Source organism: Pecten maximus, chromosome 11 (assembly GCF_902652985.1).
Source record: "Pecten maximus chromosome 11, xPecMax1.1, whole genome shotgun sequence".
Classification (NCBI taxonomy): Eukaryota; Metazoa; Mollusca; class Bivalvia; order Pectinida; family Pectinidae; genus Pecten; species Pecten maximus.
Window position 1 is genome coordinate 28,610,795 of NC_047025.1, and position 16,927 is coordinate 28,627,721.

Here is a 16,927-nt window from a genome sequence, read left to right on the forward strand (position 1 = left end):
TCACCTGTGGGACACATTCTCTATGTATACTGTCACCACATCACCTGTGGGACACATTCTCTATCTATACTGTCACCACATCACCTGTGGGACACATTCTCTATGTATACTGTCACCACATCACCTGTGGGACACATTCTCTATCTATACTGTCACCACATCACCTGTGGGACACATTCTCTATCTATACTGTCACCACATCACCTGTGGGACACATTCTCTATCTATACTGTCACCACATCACCTGTGGGACACATTCTCTATCTATACTGTCACCACATCACCTGTGGGACACATTCTCTATGTATACTGTCACCACATCACCTGTGGGACACATTCTCTATGTATACTGTCACCACATCACCTGTGGGACACATTCTCTATGTATACTGTCACCACATCACCTGTGGGACACATTCTCTATGTATACTGTCACCACATCACCTGTGGGACACATTCTCTATCTATACTGTCACCACATCACCTGTGGGACACATTCTCTATGTATACTGTCACCACATCACCTGTGGGACACATTCTCTATGTATACTGTCACCACATCACCTGTGGGACACATTCTCTAATATACTGTCACCACATCACCTGTGGGACACATTCTCTATCTATACTGTCACCACATCACCTGTGGGACACATTCTCTATGCTATACTGTCACCACATCACCTGTGGGACACATTCTCTATCTATACTGTCACCACATCACCTGTGGGACACATTCTCTATCTATACTGTCACCACATCACCTGTGGGACACATTCTCTATGTATACTGTCACCACATCACCTGTGGGACACATTCTCTATGTATACTGTCACCACATCACCTGTGGGACACATTCTCTATGTATACTGTCACCACATCACCTGTGGGACACATTCTCTATGTATACTCTCACCACATCACCTGTGGGACACATTCTCTATGTATACTGTCACCACATCACCTGTGGGACACATTCTCTATGTATACTGTCACCACATCACCTGTGGGACACATTCTCTATCTATACTGTCACCACATCACCTGTGGGACACATTCTCTATGTATACTGTCACCACATCACCTGTGGGACACATTCTCTATGTATACTGTCACCACATCACCTGTGGGACACATTCTCTATCTATACTCTCACCACATCACCTGTGGGACACATTCTCTATCTATACTGTCACCACATCACCTGTGGGACACATTCTCTATGATATACTGTCACCACATCACATGTGGGACACATTCTCTATCTATACTGTCACCACATCACCTGTGGGACACATTCTCTATGTATACTGTCACCACATCACCTGTGGGACACATTCTCTATCTATACTGTCACCACATCACCTGTGGGACACATTCTCTATGTATACTGTCACCACATCACCTGTGGGACACATTCTCTATCTATACTGTCACCACATCACCTGTGGGACACATTCTCTATTATACTGTCACCACATCACCTGTGGGACACATTCTCTATTATACTGTCACCACATCACCTGTGGGACACATTCTCTATTATACTGTCACCACATCACCTGTGGGACACATTCTCTATGTATACTGTCACCAATCACATGTGGGACACATTCTCTAGTATACTTCACCACATCACCTGTGGGACACATTCTCTATGTATACTGTCACCACATCACCTGTGGGACACATTCTCTATCATACTGTCACCACATCACCTGTGGGACACATCCTATGTATCACTGTACACCTACATATCACCTGTGGGAACATCTTATCTATACTGTAACGATCACTGTGGACACATTCTCATGATATACGGTGATACACAGAACATCACCTGTGGAACATTCACATAGATGGATATACTGATCACCAAGATCACCTGGTGGACACATGTTGTATCATGAACTGCATCCACAGTACCTGTTAGGATATCACATAAACAAATCATGGACACTAAAACCAAGGAAAATGGATATCACATGAGGATGGATATGATGGATATCACATGAGGATGGATATCACATGAGTATCACATGAGGATGGATATCACATGAGGATGGATATCATGGATATCATATGAAGATGGATATTACATGAGGATGGATATCATGGATATCACATGAGGTTGGATATCACATGAGGATGGATATCACATGAGGATGGATATCACATGAGGATGGATATCATGGATATCACATGAGGATGGATATCACATGAGGTTGGATATCACATGAGGATGGATATCACATGAGGATGGATATCATGGATATCACATGAGGATGGATATCACGGATATCACATGAGGATGGATATCACATGAGGATGGATATCATGGATATTACATGAGGATGGATATCAAATGAGGTTGGATATCACATGAGGATGGATATCATGGATATCACATGAGGATGGATATCATGGATATCACATGAGGATGGATATCAGGGTTATCCATAGGATGGATATCACATGGAGGAATGGATATCAACATTAGATGATATCAATGGATTCACATGAGGATGGATATCATGGAATATTCACATGAGGATGGATATCACATGAGGATGGATATCACATGAGGATGGATATCATGAAGGATGGATATCACATGAGGATGGATATCAATGAGGATGATACAAATGAAGGATGGATATCACATGAATGGATATCACTAATGATGGATATGATATCACATGAGGGAATGGATATCATGGGATATCACATGAGGATGGATATCACATGAGGATGGATATCATGGATATCCATGAGGATGGATATCACATGAGGATGGATATCATGGATATCACATGAGGATGGATATCACATGAGGATGGATATCACATGAGGATGGATATCACATGAGGATGGATATCACATAATGATGGATATCATGGATATCACATGAGGATGGATATCATGGATATCACATGAGGATGGATATCACATGAGGATGGATATCACATGAGGATGGATATCACATGAGGATGGATATCACATGAGGATGGATATCACATAATGATGGATATCATGGATATCACATGAGGATGGATATCATGGATATCACATGAGGATGGATATCACATGAGGATGGATATCACATGAGAATGGATATCATGGATATCACATGAGGATGGATATCATGGATATCACATGAGGATGGATATCACATGAGGATGGATATCACATGAGGATGGATATCACATGAGGATGGATATCACATAATGATGGATATCATGGATATCACATGAGGATGGATATCATGGATATCACATGAGGATGGATATCACATGAGAATGGATAACACATGAGGATGAATATCACATGAGGATGGATATCACATGAGGATGGATATCACATAATGATGGATATCATGGATATCACATGAGGATGGATATCATGGATATCACATGAGGATGGATATCATGGATATCACATGAGGATGGATATCACATGAGGATGGATATCACATAATGATGGATATCACATGAGGATGGATATCACATGAGGTTGGATATCACATAATGATGGATATCACATGAGGTTGGATATCACATAATGATGGATATCACATGAGGATGGATATCACATGAGGTTGGATATCACATGAGGATGGATAACACATGAGGATGGATATCACATAATGATGGATATCACAAAATGATGGATATCATGGATATCACATGAGGATGGATATCAAATGAGATTGGATATCACATGAGGATGGATATCAAATGAGATTGGATATCACATGAGGATGGATATCAAATGAGATTGGATATCACATGAGGATGGATATCACATGAGGATGGATATTAAATGAGATTGGATATCACATGAGGATGGATATCACATGAGGATGGATATCAAATGAGATTGGATATCACATGAGGTTGGATATCACATGAGGATGGATAACACATGAGGATGGATATCATGGATATCACATCGGGTCAGATATCACATGAGGATGGATATCGATATCACATCGGATGGATATTAATGAGATTGGATATCACATTAGGATGGATTTCACATGAGATGGATATCAAATGAGATTGGATATCACATGAGGTTGGATATCACATGAGGATGGATAACACATGAGGATGGATATCATGGATATCACATCGGGTCAGATATCACATGAGGATGGATATCGATATCACATCGGGTCAGATATCACATGAGGATGGATAACACATGAGGATGGATATCACATGAGGATGGATATCACATGAGGATGCATATCACATAATGATGGATATCACATGAGGATGGATATCACATGAGGATGGATATCACATGAGGATGGATATCACATAATGATGGATATCATGAGGATTGATATCAAATGAGGATGGATATCACATTTTTACAGATACAAATGTATGTGCATATTGAAAAAAAAAAATGAATAAAATATTTTTAAACGTATACCAAAAACTTGGCTTGAAAGACCAATATGGCCTCTGTCTACACATTAATATTATATTATGAGAACGTTTTATTGTTATATAAGAAAAGTTAAACACACAAAAGATATCACAGTGATCTAGGACCATCATAAAGAATGGTTTGCTTAGTGATATATCAGTATTCTTTATTACTATCATATTGTGATCTTGCTACGAATAAAGGATCTTATCTGAGTGACTTTATGTGATATGAAATTAATTAAACAAGCTCTATACTTTGACATGACACAAGCCTTCAGGTGAGTTGTATATAAAATTTTTGAACAAGTTTAATTAATTTCATATACTATATAATCACAAGTGTAAGAGTCTTTTTATCACATAATTCATATTTATGAGAATGTAATTAAGTAAAGCCTCAAATCAATTTCTATAATAAAGGCAGTAAAATTTCAAATCAGTTTGTAAGTTTTTCTCTAGATATATACTTGTGTGACAGCATAGCAAAATAAAGCATAGCCGATTCAACTACAGTACATCATAGCATCTCGTACACTTCTTTGATTCTATTTTATTTTTACCATCTCATAACACTATTTTTCTAACTTGGTTTCAATAGGATCATGATAAAGACGTAACATCCTTCAGAGTCGGTCGAGTCTTTCACCACCTCAGACACTACATAAGACAGTGCTAGTACGCTTCACATTGGTCATTAGTCTTGATGAAGGTGACAGTGTAGTCATCGAAACGTCACACTCTTTAATATCATATTGGTTGTGTCATATTATATAACTTCTATCATATTTACTTCACCAGCCAGAAGAAAATGTTCCAGAATAGGAAAAAATGGACTCTATATTCTTGTAGTACCCCTACCTTTGACAAGAAACAATGGAATCTATCTTCTTATAGAACACCTACCTTTGACAAGAAACAAGGGAATCTATCTTCTTGTCCAGGAGTCGAAAGTAGCCAAATGATACCAGCTCCTGTAGAATATCAACATCTGTCATAAATGAGCCATATCAAACAACACAAAATAACGATCATTATTTTATTTTCATTAATACTTCAAAATTTGACAATAAGCTGTCAGATAACTGGTAAAATATTTTCATGTGTTTTATACAGAAACTGTTTCTATAAAAAAGGCCTCACTAGTAAAGTGTAGACTTTATTTGGAGATGAAGGCATTGACAGAGGCTTGAGACGTTATTCTGAAGACTTGTGTCTATAAGACTATACCTCCCTCTAAACTGTTCTAATGATGACATGTCTCTCTTAAGACTTCATAGATTACTGGTATCTGAATGAGGTTACTATACTTACATTGAGAACAATTTTCATGAACAGTGCATTTTCTGTCTGCTTGGCTTGTACAACTTTGTCCACCTGGGCTGGAGACAGTTCTTTTCCGGCCATGCGTAGTGTATTCTGAAGGACATTATCAACTCATACAGGGAGAGAACAGTAATACGGGAAACAGCATGACAGAAACAAAATATGAATTTCATTCCTTTTACATCCCCCCTCCCAATAGTATGACAGACTGAGCTGGATGTTCTAGCAAAACCATACAATGATGTTGTGATAACTACACAATGAGGTCACGTCATATCAACACTGTGTTACATTGCAATATTTTTTTATATATTTGAACAATTGGACCTGGCATGAATAAAAGAGTAAGATGAGAGAAAAGTAGCCATCCACTACCTTGAGGACGTGACAGAGAGATCCCCAACCCTCGGGATGATATTCATGGTCTAACCCTCGGCAGAGCCTTGGGTTAAGCAACCAGGTATACATGTATATAATCAATGGGGTTGGAGATTTCTCCATCTAACCCTCAAGGTAGGAAAATATTCTATTAATCTATGCTCTAGTGTGACAGAATCTCTCAAAAGGTATAATTCTTCACCTATTGATACTCCAAATACAAGTCAGCTTATTTTTTATAGTATTGACAGGCACACCTACCACACAGATTACACGCTGGGTGTCCAGATCAAGGGGAGGTAAATCTATCACACTAAAGTCACGTCTTTTCAATTCATCAATGATGTCCTCATCCGACTGCTTGGTGGACACTACTAGCACAGCCTGCTTTGGAAATGTTGGTAGCCAATATACTGCCTAAAATAAAGGTTGATTGTAAGGGAAACAAGATTCTTGATTTAATTATGACTGTTGAAACAAGTTCAGACCCTAAATATAGACAAATATCATTCATAAAACTGTTTCATTGAGATATTTATTAAAATCAAATCCATCCACAAAAAAGTGGCTAAAGTAAAAGTGGTTTGTAAGATATTAATTTGTCAAAATGAGGTCTATAAATGTACTTTTCTTGAAGGCTTGAACACAAGCAACATCGACACAATTGCAATGGAAATCCCCCGATAATTCACTACTGTAACATCCAACTCTTCATCAATGGAACACTTTATTACATCATCCTTCTGACCAAGTGAAAACTTCATTACATTTCCCTCTTGACCAATTGAAAACATCATTACATTACCCTATTGACCAATTGAAAACATCATTACATTACCCTATTGACCAATTGAAAACTTTATTACATCTCCCTCTTGACCCATGGTATAATTATTACCTGGTAATAAAAGACCGAAGAAAAAAGGAGAGTTTAATCAGTACAATTGTAGTACTCTATTACCTTTTCAGCTTTTGATGATTTCTTCACATTCCCCAGGCCATCAATGACCACCACAGGCTGTTTACCCAATGATGTTAGCCTATCCAGGACCACAGACAACTTCCTCATCAGCTCTCGTACATCGTCTGAACCTTCCTTCTTTGAATCACCATGGCTATTACTCTCACCTGATTTTAGTTCTTCAACTTTCTCTTCTAACTCTTCTGTCACCCTTGTCAGAATACTCTGAATCCCTATAGATACAAAGTAACCATGAGGATGCTAGGTACTCAGTAGAATATAGTTATGTAAACAGATTCCTTACTTTAACTTAGCTTTTATATAGATGTGGTTGTAATACACAGATTAGAGTTCTATGGGTAGTATTGTTGATCAGTACAGGTGATTAGACAATTATATTACAGACACCTGTATCAGACAAAGGTAATTAGACAATTGTATTACAGACACCTGTATCAGACAAAGGTAATTAGACAATTGTATTACAGACACCTGTGTCAGACAAAGGTAATTAGACAATTGTATTACAGACACCTGTGTCAGACAAAGGTAATTAGACAATTGTATTACAGACACCTGTGTAGACAAAGGTAATTAGACAGTTGTATCACAGACACCTGTGTCAGACAAAGGTAATTAGACAATTGTATTACAGACACCTGTATCAGAAAAAGGTAATTAGACAATTGTATTACAGACACCTGTGTCAGACACAGGTAATTAGACAATTGTATTACAGACACCTGTGTCAGACAAAGGTAATTAGACAATTGCATCACAGACACCTGTGTAGACAAAGGTAATTAGACAATTGTATCACAGACACCTGTGTAGACAAAGGTAATTAGACAATTGTATCACAGACACCTGTGTAGACAAAGGTAATGTAACTTACTTGCACTGTCTCTGGCACATCCTACAAAGTGGTGTACTACACAGCAGTGGCTATAGGCAGGGTTCTGCATCAGTTTGTGCAGCCAGTTGCATACTAGAGCTGATTTACCACAGCCAGCGGGGCCTGTGACCAGGTATGGTACAGGGGGTTCTGAATAAGGTAAACACATCTACATGTACATACCATATTTACATCCAAAATTTGTGAAATTTTTCAAAATATTGTACAAATTCATAAAATTATACACAAGTGCTGTTGATATTAAGAAATGGATTAATTAATTCATTATTTCAAGTACATGCCTTGATTACCTGAATCAAAATTTCAAATTACATGTCACAAATACCTTAGTACATGACTATATTTCCAGTTACACAATTATCCAAATGAGTCATTATTCCGTTACATGATTACTTGAGTCTATATTTCAAGTTACTCAATTACCTCAGTCATTATTACCAACTATTTTATTACCTGCATCAACATTTTTCATGAGCTGTGTAATGTAATGGTCGCCACCCTCATACAGCTTGACCTTATTGGCTAGGAAGGCACCGTGGAGGGACTTAGCCAGCGCCTGGCGATCCTCCTGTACTACATGTACACTGCTAATCATCAGGTACTTTGTCAGGTGCTGGTGTATCGCTTTAAACATCAGCTCGGCACCCTTGTAATTTAACACATAGCAGGGTCAATCATTCCATTAAAGGGGCATTCCTTCATTCTGACAGCAGAAACATGCCATATTTCTCTTGGTGAAATCTATGTCCGAACAAGGATTATATGAGTGTTTGTGCCTACTAGTAATGAAAGTAACGTCCAAATGTTCAAGAAAAAGGCGTAGTGTATACAAATACTGTATGTCTTTGCGGATATTAGTGATACTTTGGGGTGAATTAAGAATTTTTAGGACTTAATACTTAAAGAACTTAAGTTTACTTTGTGAGTAAAACTGTCGTATTAATGTCAAGATTATAACTTTAACTACTTGGGAAAATATATATTTTCCATTAAGTTTCATTTTGACAACCTAAACTTTATTCAAATGAAGGAATGCCCCTTTAAGAAATATCAATATCAAATTATATATTAGTCAAAAGAAATAGCTTGTTACCCAATCAGAAAAACAGGGAATACACTTTTGTATACAGAATTGAAAAACAAAAATTAAACTGGAAATCTTTATAAACTCTGTAAAATATATATTGTGTACATTTAATGATACCTCCCAAAATAACCTAACTAACAATTGCACATGAAAAGAGTCATAAAAACTTCATCCAAGATGTGTGCTTTGGACACTGATGAATACTTACCTCTTTGGGATTCTTGTAACACAAATCAACACCCAAGGTCTGAAATATATTCATCAATACAATTAAGCCTCAAAACAAAATCAAAGCATAAGTCAATTCATTATATAATTGAAAAAGAAAAATTGGGAAAAGAATGATTACATAATTGCATAAAGATTTTCACTTTCTCTCCTCAGCAATAATGAAAACTTTTCTCCACAATTTTTTTCTATTTCAATCATAATATACTTGCACAATGTTACTTAATAAACTTTAAAAAGAAACCTTGATATATAATATACATGTATATATATCAGGGTTTCTTTTTAATTTGAGCCCTGTTCTTGTCTAAAACTGATACCCTGCTATTGGTATACATATATATATTGATGCTCAATACAAAATAATAAGGAAAAAATTGTATATGTAAATTCTGTCTAATTTCTTACCAAACTTTCAGTGTCCTTGCATCTGTGTTTGAGATCATCCAGTAATTCTGCGGCATGATCACTCTCAGGCGAATACTTAAACACCATTTTCTTGTCACCTTTCTTTCTTGCCTCCTCACAGATTTTGGCATCATAAGCCTTGATAAACAAATATTTATATACATTTGTATTTACATTTGTGCTGCAACCCATTCATTCAAATACTGTCAGAAATAAAATACTTTGTTTAGATGTTGATGCTTTCAGATCCGTGTCATCTTGATGCTTACATTTCAGCCTTACAAAGTATTTCCATTATATTGTTTTCACTGAAAGTTTAGAAATTTCAACAGAAATACAAGATGCATTGCACATAGTACCTCATCACATATTTCAATATGTCTTTATGATTTAATAAAATCTCTAGAATCTTTAATCTCTAGAAAATATCTAAACTACTAATGTACTGTTAATATAAATTTGAAATGAAAATGAAGAAAATTTCCATACAACATCCTAATGCTATTACTTTGTAAGTTGTTATGGCCCTTAATAGGCAACATACATTACTAACATTAGACTCAAACTGTTCCTTGGTTCTAAATATTGATGTACATATATCTAAAATAAACCTGAATCCTTGTTATATAATTTACAACTCTCATTCAAACTCAAACCTTGTCCCTGAAGCAGAGGTATGCTGGAAGAGATCCTGGGTTATTGAGATGTCCGTGTATAAACTCTAACTCAGTCACGCTCTTGTCACGCACAGAGGACACCCAAGGGTAAGCACTAGTGGCATTGTCAAAGTTTTCCTGGAGGGCAGCATCATCAACTCCATGCCATCCATATCTCTGTGATCATAGAAATACATGTTGTTGGATACATTTACTTAGTTTGATTGTTTTTTATGTTGTGTACAGGTATACAAAAAACTCAATATTTATTTTTTTTGTTTTCAATTCCATCACTTTGCTTTCCACCCATAGCATATCATCATGCTAATTTTCAGAATCTGTATGCATTGCATGCAATTTTATCATAGTTTAAATAAATTTTGAATATCTGAAAATAGTTCTCTTCCGTTTATTAAAAAAGTACCAATAAAATGTATACCACAATGTACTGGAAAATGTTTATTGGCAGTTGGTTTAAATTGATTAAATCCTGTTTTAAACCAGCTGTCAATAAACTTAACTATAATAATTAAGGTATTCCCCATTAGAAAATTTAGATTGCCAAAATAGTAAACATAGGCATTAGGAGAATTTGGGCTTTATAATATTGAACCTTCAGAATATATGACGATCTCCAATGAAACAGGGGCGACAATCTTAATTTTATTAAATCATATTTATTTTCACGTGCCCGATTGAAGTTAAATTTTGCACGTTAGATAAAGGTATAATCTTTATGTTACAGAAAAAAATAATCAACAAATATAAATCAGCGACTTCCTGGACGTGAAAAATACGCCTGGGACACTCCGAGTGCACGCTGCACTGCAACTTCATCGGTGCATTTTTATAATATGTACTAGTCCGATCGAAGCGAGATTTTGCATGGTGGTAGATAATGGGATAATATGTACGTTACAGAAAAAATTATCAAAAAAACTTCATTAACGAATTCCTGGGCGTGAAAAATATCAAATATATGGACACTCATTACTCCCCGGTCACTCATTACATGTACATTTGTAGGTGCACCTCCATTAGGAATCGAACCGGGACCTCCGAATTATTACAATGTACATGACATCATAGTCTTATATTAAACGATCAAGCTAAGAGAAGTTCTCTCGAGGCGAACGCCTAGTATAGATCAGGGTTGTATTTACAAAGTCTACAGTAGACTACAACTACATGTACTTATATTACCTGTCCAAAGAACCCAATGAACATGTCGGACCTGTCCAGCTCCTTTAGACATAGATTGATGACCTGTGCACTGGCCGAAGACTCCGTTGTAATACCCCACCTCATGTCAACAGCCACGAATTGGACCCCTCGAGAGTTACATATATGGTTGATATGTGGGAAGTACCGCCGTGTCAGTTCCTCTCTCTCCTCCTCCATCCCGCCAAACGGAGAGGAGAAAAAGATCCGCAAGGTGCTCGGGTCTTTGAGCATTTTCTGGTAATTTGTCATGATGAATTTGAAGGGATCAACATTAATAAAACATCTAATGTGTACCGCAGTGTTAACGTCCGAAACTCCAGACTTTAGCCCCTAAAGACGCATTCTTGCCGACAGGTTGTTCCTTTGTCAGCACCTTGTAAACGGATGTAAACAAATCATTCTCGCGTCTACCACAAGGGTGGTAGAGAATTTGTGTATCCCGAGCCGAGCCCGAGCCCGAGCTTTGGATATTTTCGTTTTTCTCCTTCATTACTGAATGGATTAAAGTGATTTTTTCTACAAAGATTTGATTTCAGGTTTTAAATCAATCCGTGTAAGTGGATTTTCATAAAATGTATTTTAACGTCCTAAATCGACGATTTTCATTTTTTAGGGGGAGAATTTGTGTAGCCCGCAATCAAGCGTGACTATTAATGTTTTTTGCTGATTATTTCCGATATATGCTATTATTGAGAAATATTACTAGATACAAACAACAAGTAAATATAGCTGATTCTAAAAATATAAATTTCAACATATATCTAATGTGACTTGATGTCAAATTTTGACATTTTTGTAACCGCGCCGACGATCAATGAACTCGCCGTGTTTACCGAGCTTTCACCGAGCCCGTACGCGTGCTAAGGGCAGATAACTCTACCGATCTCGAGCTTTGTGACTGTACATTAGTAAAGCCTTTAGTGATATATGTGAATTGATTGTGATTAAAACATAAAAAATTGGCTTGAGATTAAACTTAATTCCAATTGAGTGTTATTGTTAAGACAAAAAAATAAAATATGTATATTAATATGTGATTCCCCCCCCCCCCCCCCCCCCCCCCCCCCCCCCCCCCCATCAAAATAAGGTGATCACAACTCATTAAATTCCAATTCAACAAGTCCATTGGTGAACACTAATTACTGATCACGGGGCCTTATCCAAACATTGACCTGGCAACTTCAGCTTCTTTTAATCCCCTGATTAGAGATCAACTAATTATCATACAAAGAAGCTTGGGTTCAGTGTTTGATTCTGAACGACATCATACAGGTGAGGACCATTGGGTAGTATCAGTACAGGAGGTAAGTGGTAACGAAGTTTATATTCTTGATAGTTTGATAGGTATAACTAAGCAGAAAGATCATTTGTCAGCGTCATTAGAAATGCAGGTAAGTTCATCATACGGGGAAAATAGGAAAATCTTAAAAACAATTTTACCTAGCATACAACAGCAAAGAAATGGGGTTGACTGTGGGGTTTTTGCCATCGCTAATTTAGTAGAGTTTTGTTTTAATGGGTTTAAAGGTAGTGAAGAAATAGAATTCGACATAGATTATATGAGACAGCATCTAGTAAATTGTATTTCAAATGGTAGGTTTTCTAAATTTCCAAAGAAAAAACTTAGTAAATACAGAAAAAAGAAAGTTTCTCAAGCCTTAACTTATGATATTTTTATTGATTGTGAGTCAGATGGATGTTTTTGATGATATGGTAAGTTGTGACGCTGGTTGCGATAGGTGGTTTCACAATAGATGTGTTTGTGATCAGTCAGATTTTCATTTTTCAAGAGACAGTTTCGTTTGGCATTGTACTAAATGTTCGAAAATTCAAACTAGAATACAATAAGAAAATAGTAATGTAGTTGTATGAAAATCATGCATTGATGAAAATATTTTTTTTACTAAAAGAAATAGCTTTAGTAACAGATAAAAAGTAAACCAGTGAATTGGTTTATACCACAAATGAAAACTTTATTTTCTACGTAAAAAAATACAAAAGTACAGATGTCGATACAAATATTTTAATGTGATAAACAATAATGAAAAGATGGGTAAATATATTTAAAATCATTAAGATGATATGGGCTCTTGGTAGAACTGCGTCCTCGTCGCAGAGCCCGGAAACATTCTTATACCAGAATGGCTAAAAGTTCTACAAAGCTCGGGATCGGTAGAGTTATCTGCCCTTAGCACGGGCTCGGTGAAAGCTCGGTAAACACGGCGAGTTCATCGATCGTCGGCGCGGTTACAAAAATGTCAAAATTTGACACCAAGTCACATTAGATATATGTTGAAATTTATATTTTTAGAATCAGCTATATTTACTTGTTGTTTGTATCTAGTAATATTTCTCAATAATAGCATGTATCGGAAATAATCAGCAAAAAACATGAATAGTCACGCTTGATTGCGGGCTACACAAATTCTCCCCCTAAAAAATGAAAATCGTCGATTTAGGACGTTAAAATACATTTTAAGAAAATCCACTTACACGGATTGATTTAAAACCTGAAATCAAATCTTTGTAGAAAAAATCACTTTAATCCATACAGTAATGAAGGAGAAAAACGAAAATATCCAAAGCTCGGGCTCGGGTCTTCGGCTCGGGCTCGGCTCGGGATACACAAATTCTCTACCACCTACCACAAGTTGCCGAGTAGCATTAGGGGCGAGTCAAATTATTATTGTGAGAGTTACGCCCCTTTGTTCTATGGAGTTGTTCTCACAACTCAAGTGAAGAAACGGGGACTTCAAACCCTGAGATTAAAAAAAAAATCGCGACGTGATTATTTTTTGAAAGTTTCGTTAAAAAATCACCGTCAACTACAGAGTTTCTTATTAATTTCATTATATTCAAGTTATCCTAAATGCGTATTCTATCATTAGGCTACCTGTTGATTATCCAGTTCATTCATTGGTCATTTAAAACTCTGATATGGGCCGACTAACATCAGAACTCATTCCATAGTGATAAAATGAGTGGATTGACTTGTTTATGTATGTTGACATGTATGCCCGTATATGTGTGTTTTCTATCCACGCGACGGTATAGAGGTCTATTAGCTGAAGAAGTACATTTGAATGTGAAACGGTCTCATTTGGAACGAGTTATCTACAGATAAATATCAATGTTTTGCCAAGCATGATGTGGGTTATACTAGAATTATATAGAACTTACAAAAATCATTCAATGGTGATGGGCGCCAAGACCAATCTTGGATCTCTTGGGTTTTTATTTATTTTATTATTTATTTATTTATTTAAAATATATTAACCAATAATTTACTGATCTATGTATTTATCAAATAATTTAACCTAGATCTGTTTGATTAATCAACTGATTTATTTTAATTTATTCATTTTACGGCATATGATGAATATGAGATTACATATGAATTAACGAAATGTGAACGATAGTGTGGTGTCTGTATGGGTTCATGGTTGTCATAACATATGCTGTCTGTCAAATATAAATTATGGTTTAAATATTGTTTTATAGTACCATGAATTTGAAAATGAAATAACCTGATGTGTTCGTTAGTTTCAACTGCTATTTTATTGATAAATCAATACAAACAACAAGCAGTACAACAACATTAATGTCACGTGTTAATGTCTGTTAAATGTAATGTGTAAATATATGTATGTCTCATTCAACTTCAAAATCCTGGAAATAGCTCTTCTCTTTTTTATCTTTGATACTTTCCAAAGATCTTCCATCTGTTGTTTGGTTATGCCAGAGTTGTATTTCGCCTCCTACTTTTCGTTGTATATGTGTATGATTTATCAGCTGTACTTTCTGGGTTTTTTTTCTCTGACTTCTAACTTTCCTATCACATCTATCCTATCCCTGACTCCTCTATAAATGTCTGACTATCTCATTTATTTTATTTTACCCTTTATCCCTGCTGTTCTCGGTGCCGAAAGTATTTTGATGGATGCCCATTACGTAGTGTATCTCTTGTATTTTGTATTCGACAATGACCAATTCCTTGAAAGCACATATGACACCAATCGGAAGGTTCCATGGTAGTTTACTAATCGCTCACTACTTCTTCAAAATTACGCTGAATTTTCTGTTAATTATTTGATTTGTCATTTAACTTAGACGCTTACGGGGCAGACTCCTTTCGATATCGCCATTTTACCCATAGACATATAGTGTATATAGATATTTTTTACGACGCAGCAAAGCAAACTTAAACATTTATTTAAGTCGCTGAACACTTCAAGTAAATGCAGTCGATATGGTTCCGTAGAGTATGTTTATAATGGTCTGTGATGCTTTTGAGGCAAGATATAAGACAGATTTCTGCCCTAAGGTTCAAATTATTTCGAAAGTATTTTTCAAAGCTTTCGGAATAATCGTAAAGGTATCTGCATATTTAAACAAATGAACTATAGTGGTATGGACAAATCGTTTATGTTAATAAAATAAATTATGATATAATTATAATTTTGCCATACAAAATAGCGAAGTCTACGTAATAGCCACCATTCACATTAAAACGGTGGCGGTGTTGGCAAAATACGTCAAGTCGGACAAAAAACTAATAAAGATGATGATGATGACGATGATGATGATGATGATGATGGTGGTGGTGGTGGTCAACCATATTGCAGCTATTTGTGGTAACTTGATAATATGAAATATTATAAAATATAATACATAAAAACAATCAAATTATTGTCTCAGATATGGAAAAGGCTGATTTTCTGCCAATGCTACTTAAACCTCTCCGTTGTACCCGTTTACTCTGTACTCTCAGGTTGATTTACCAATCGAGATCCTTCTGTAAAGATGCCTCCAATGGCAGTGTCGTTGATCATGAATCTGCCACCATGAAGTAATCCAGACTTTAGAGACTGTGAGCCGTGCTTTGGTTTGGTTTATTTTATTTAACGTCCTATCAACATCCAGGGTCATTTAAGGACGTGTTAGGCTTAGGAAGTGGAGGAAAGCCGAGGTACCCGGAGAAAAACCAACGGCCTACGGTCAGTACATGCCAACTGCCCTACGTAGGTTTCGAACTCGCAACCCAGAGGTGGAGGGCTAGTGATAAAGTGTCGGGACACCTAAACCACTTGGTCACCGCGGCCCCATTACCTAGGTATAAGGACCATTTTGTGAAACAGTTTATCATCTGTAACCAGGAAGTCGAAAACCTGGCCAGATTCAAGAAGGTGGTTAAAACTCACTTGTTTACATTTTTTTTTTTTTAATTCTTACAGAGGTCCTGTACTCATTATCATCTGTTTGAGTTGATATAGGTCACATGTTCTGTGTAACACTTGAAATGAA

At 36.4% G+C, this 16,927-nt stretch overlaps 1 protein-coding gene across 1 annotated transcript; it reads right to left on the reverse strand.

The window, feature by feature from the left end:
- Nucleotides 1-1,930: 1,930 nt before the first annotated feature.
- Nucleotides 1,931-11,992, reverse strand: LOC117338197 (TPR repeat-containing protein DDB_G0287407-like). The gene is made up of 11 exons (XM_033899453.1): nucleotides 11,603-11,992; nucleotides 10,400-10,576; nucleotides 9,744-9,881; nucleotides 9,316-9,354; nucleotides 8,474-8,666; nucleotides 8,000-8,149; nucleotides 7,105-7,337; nucleotides 6,405-6,560; nucleotides 5,754-5,858; nucleotides 5,346-5,413; nucleotides 1,931-1,959 (listed from the first exon to the last, which is right to left on the reverse strand). The coding sequence occupies exons 1-11, from the start codon at nucleotides 11,870-11,872 to the stop codon at nucleotides 1,938-1,940; spliced, it is 1,551 nt and encodes a 516-aa protein (XP_033755344.1). The 5' UTR covers nucleotides 11,873-11,992; the 3' UTR covers nucleotides 1,931-1,937.
- Nucleotides 11,993-16,927: the final 4,935 nt, after the last annotated feature.

Excerpts from the sequence above, each read along its gene's own strand:
- LOC117338197 (XM_033899453.1), bottom strand. The coding sequence starts at position 11,872 with ATGACAAATTACCAGAAAATGCTCAAAGACCCGAGCACCTTGCGGATC. Across the intron at positions 6,561-7,104 it reads AATCATCAAAAGCTGAAAAG|GCAGTATATTGGCTACCAAC; the intron begins GTAATAGAGTAC and ends CCTTTATTTTAG. Across the intron at positions 1,960-5,345 it reads TCCCTTGTTTCTTGTCAAAG|TGTCCATGATTTGTTTATGT; the intron begins GTAGGTGTTCTA and ends CCTTGGTTTTAG.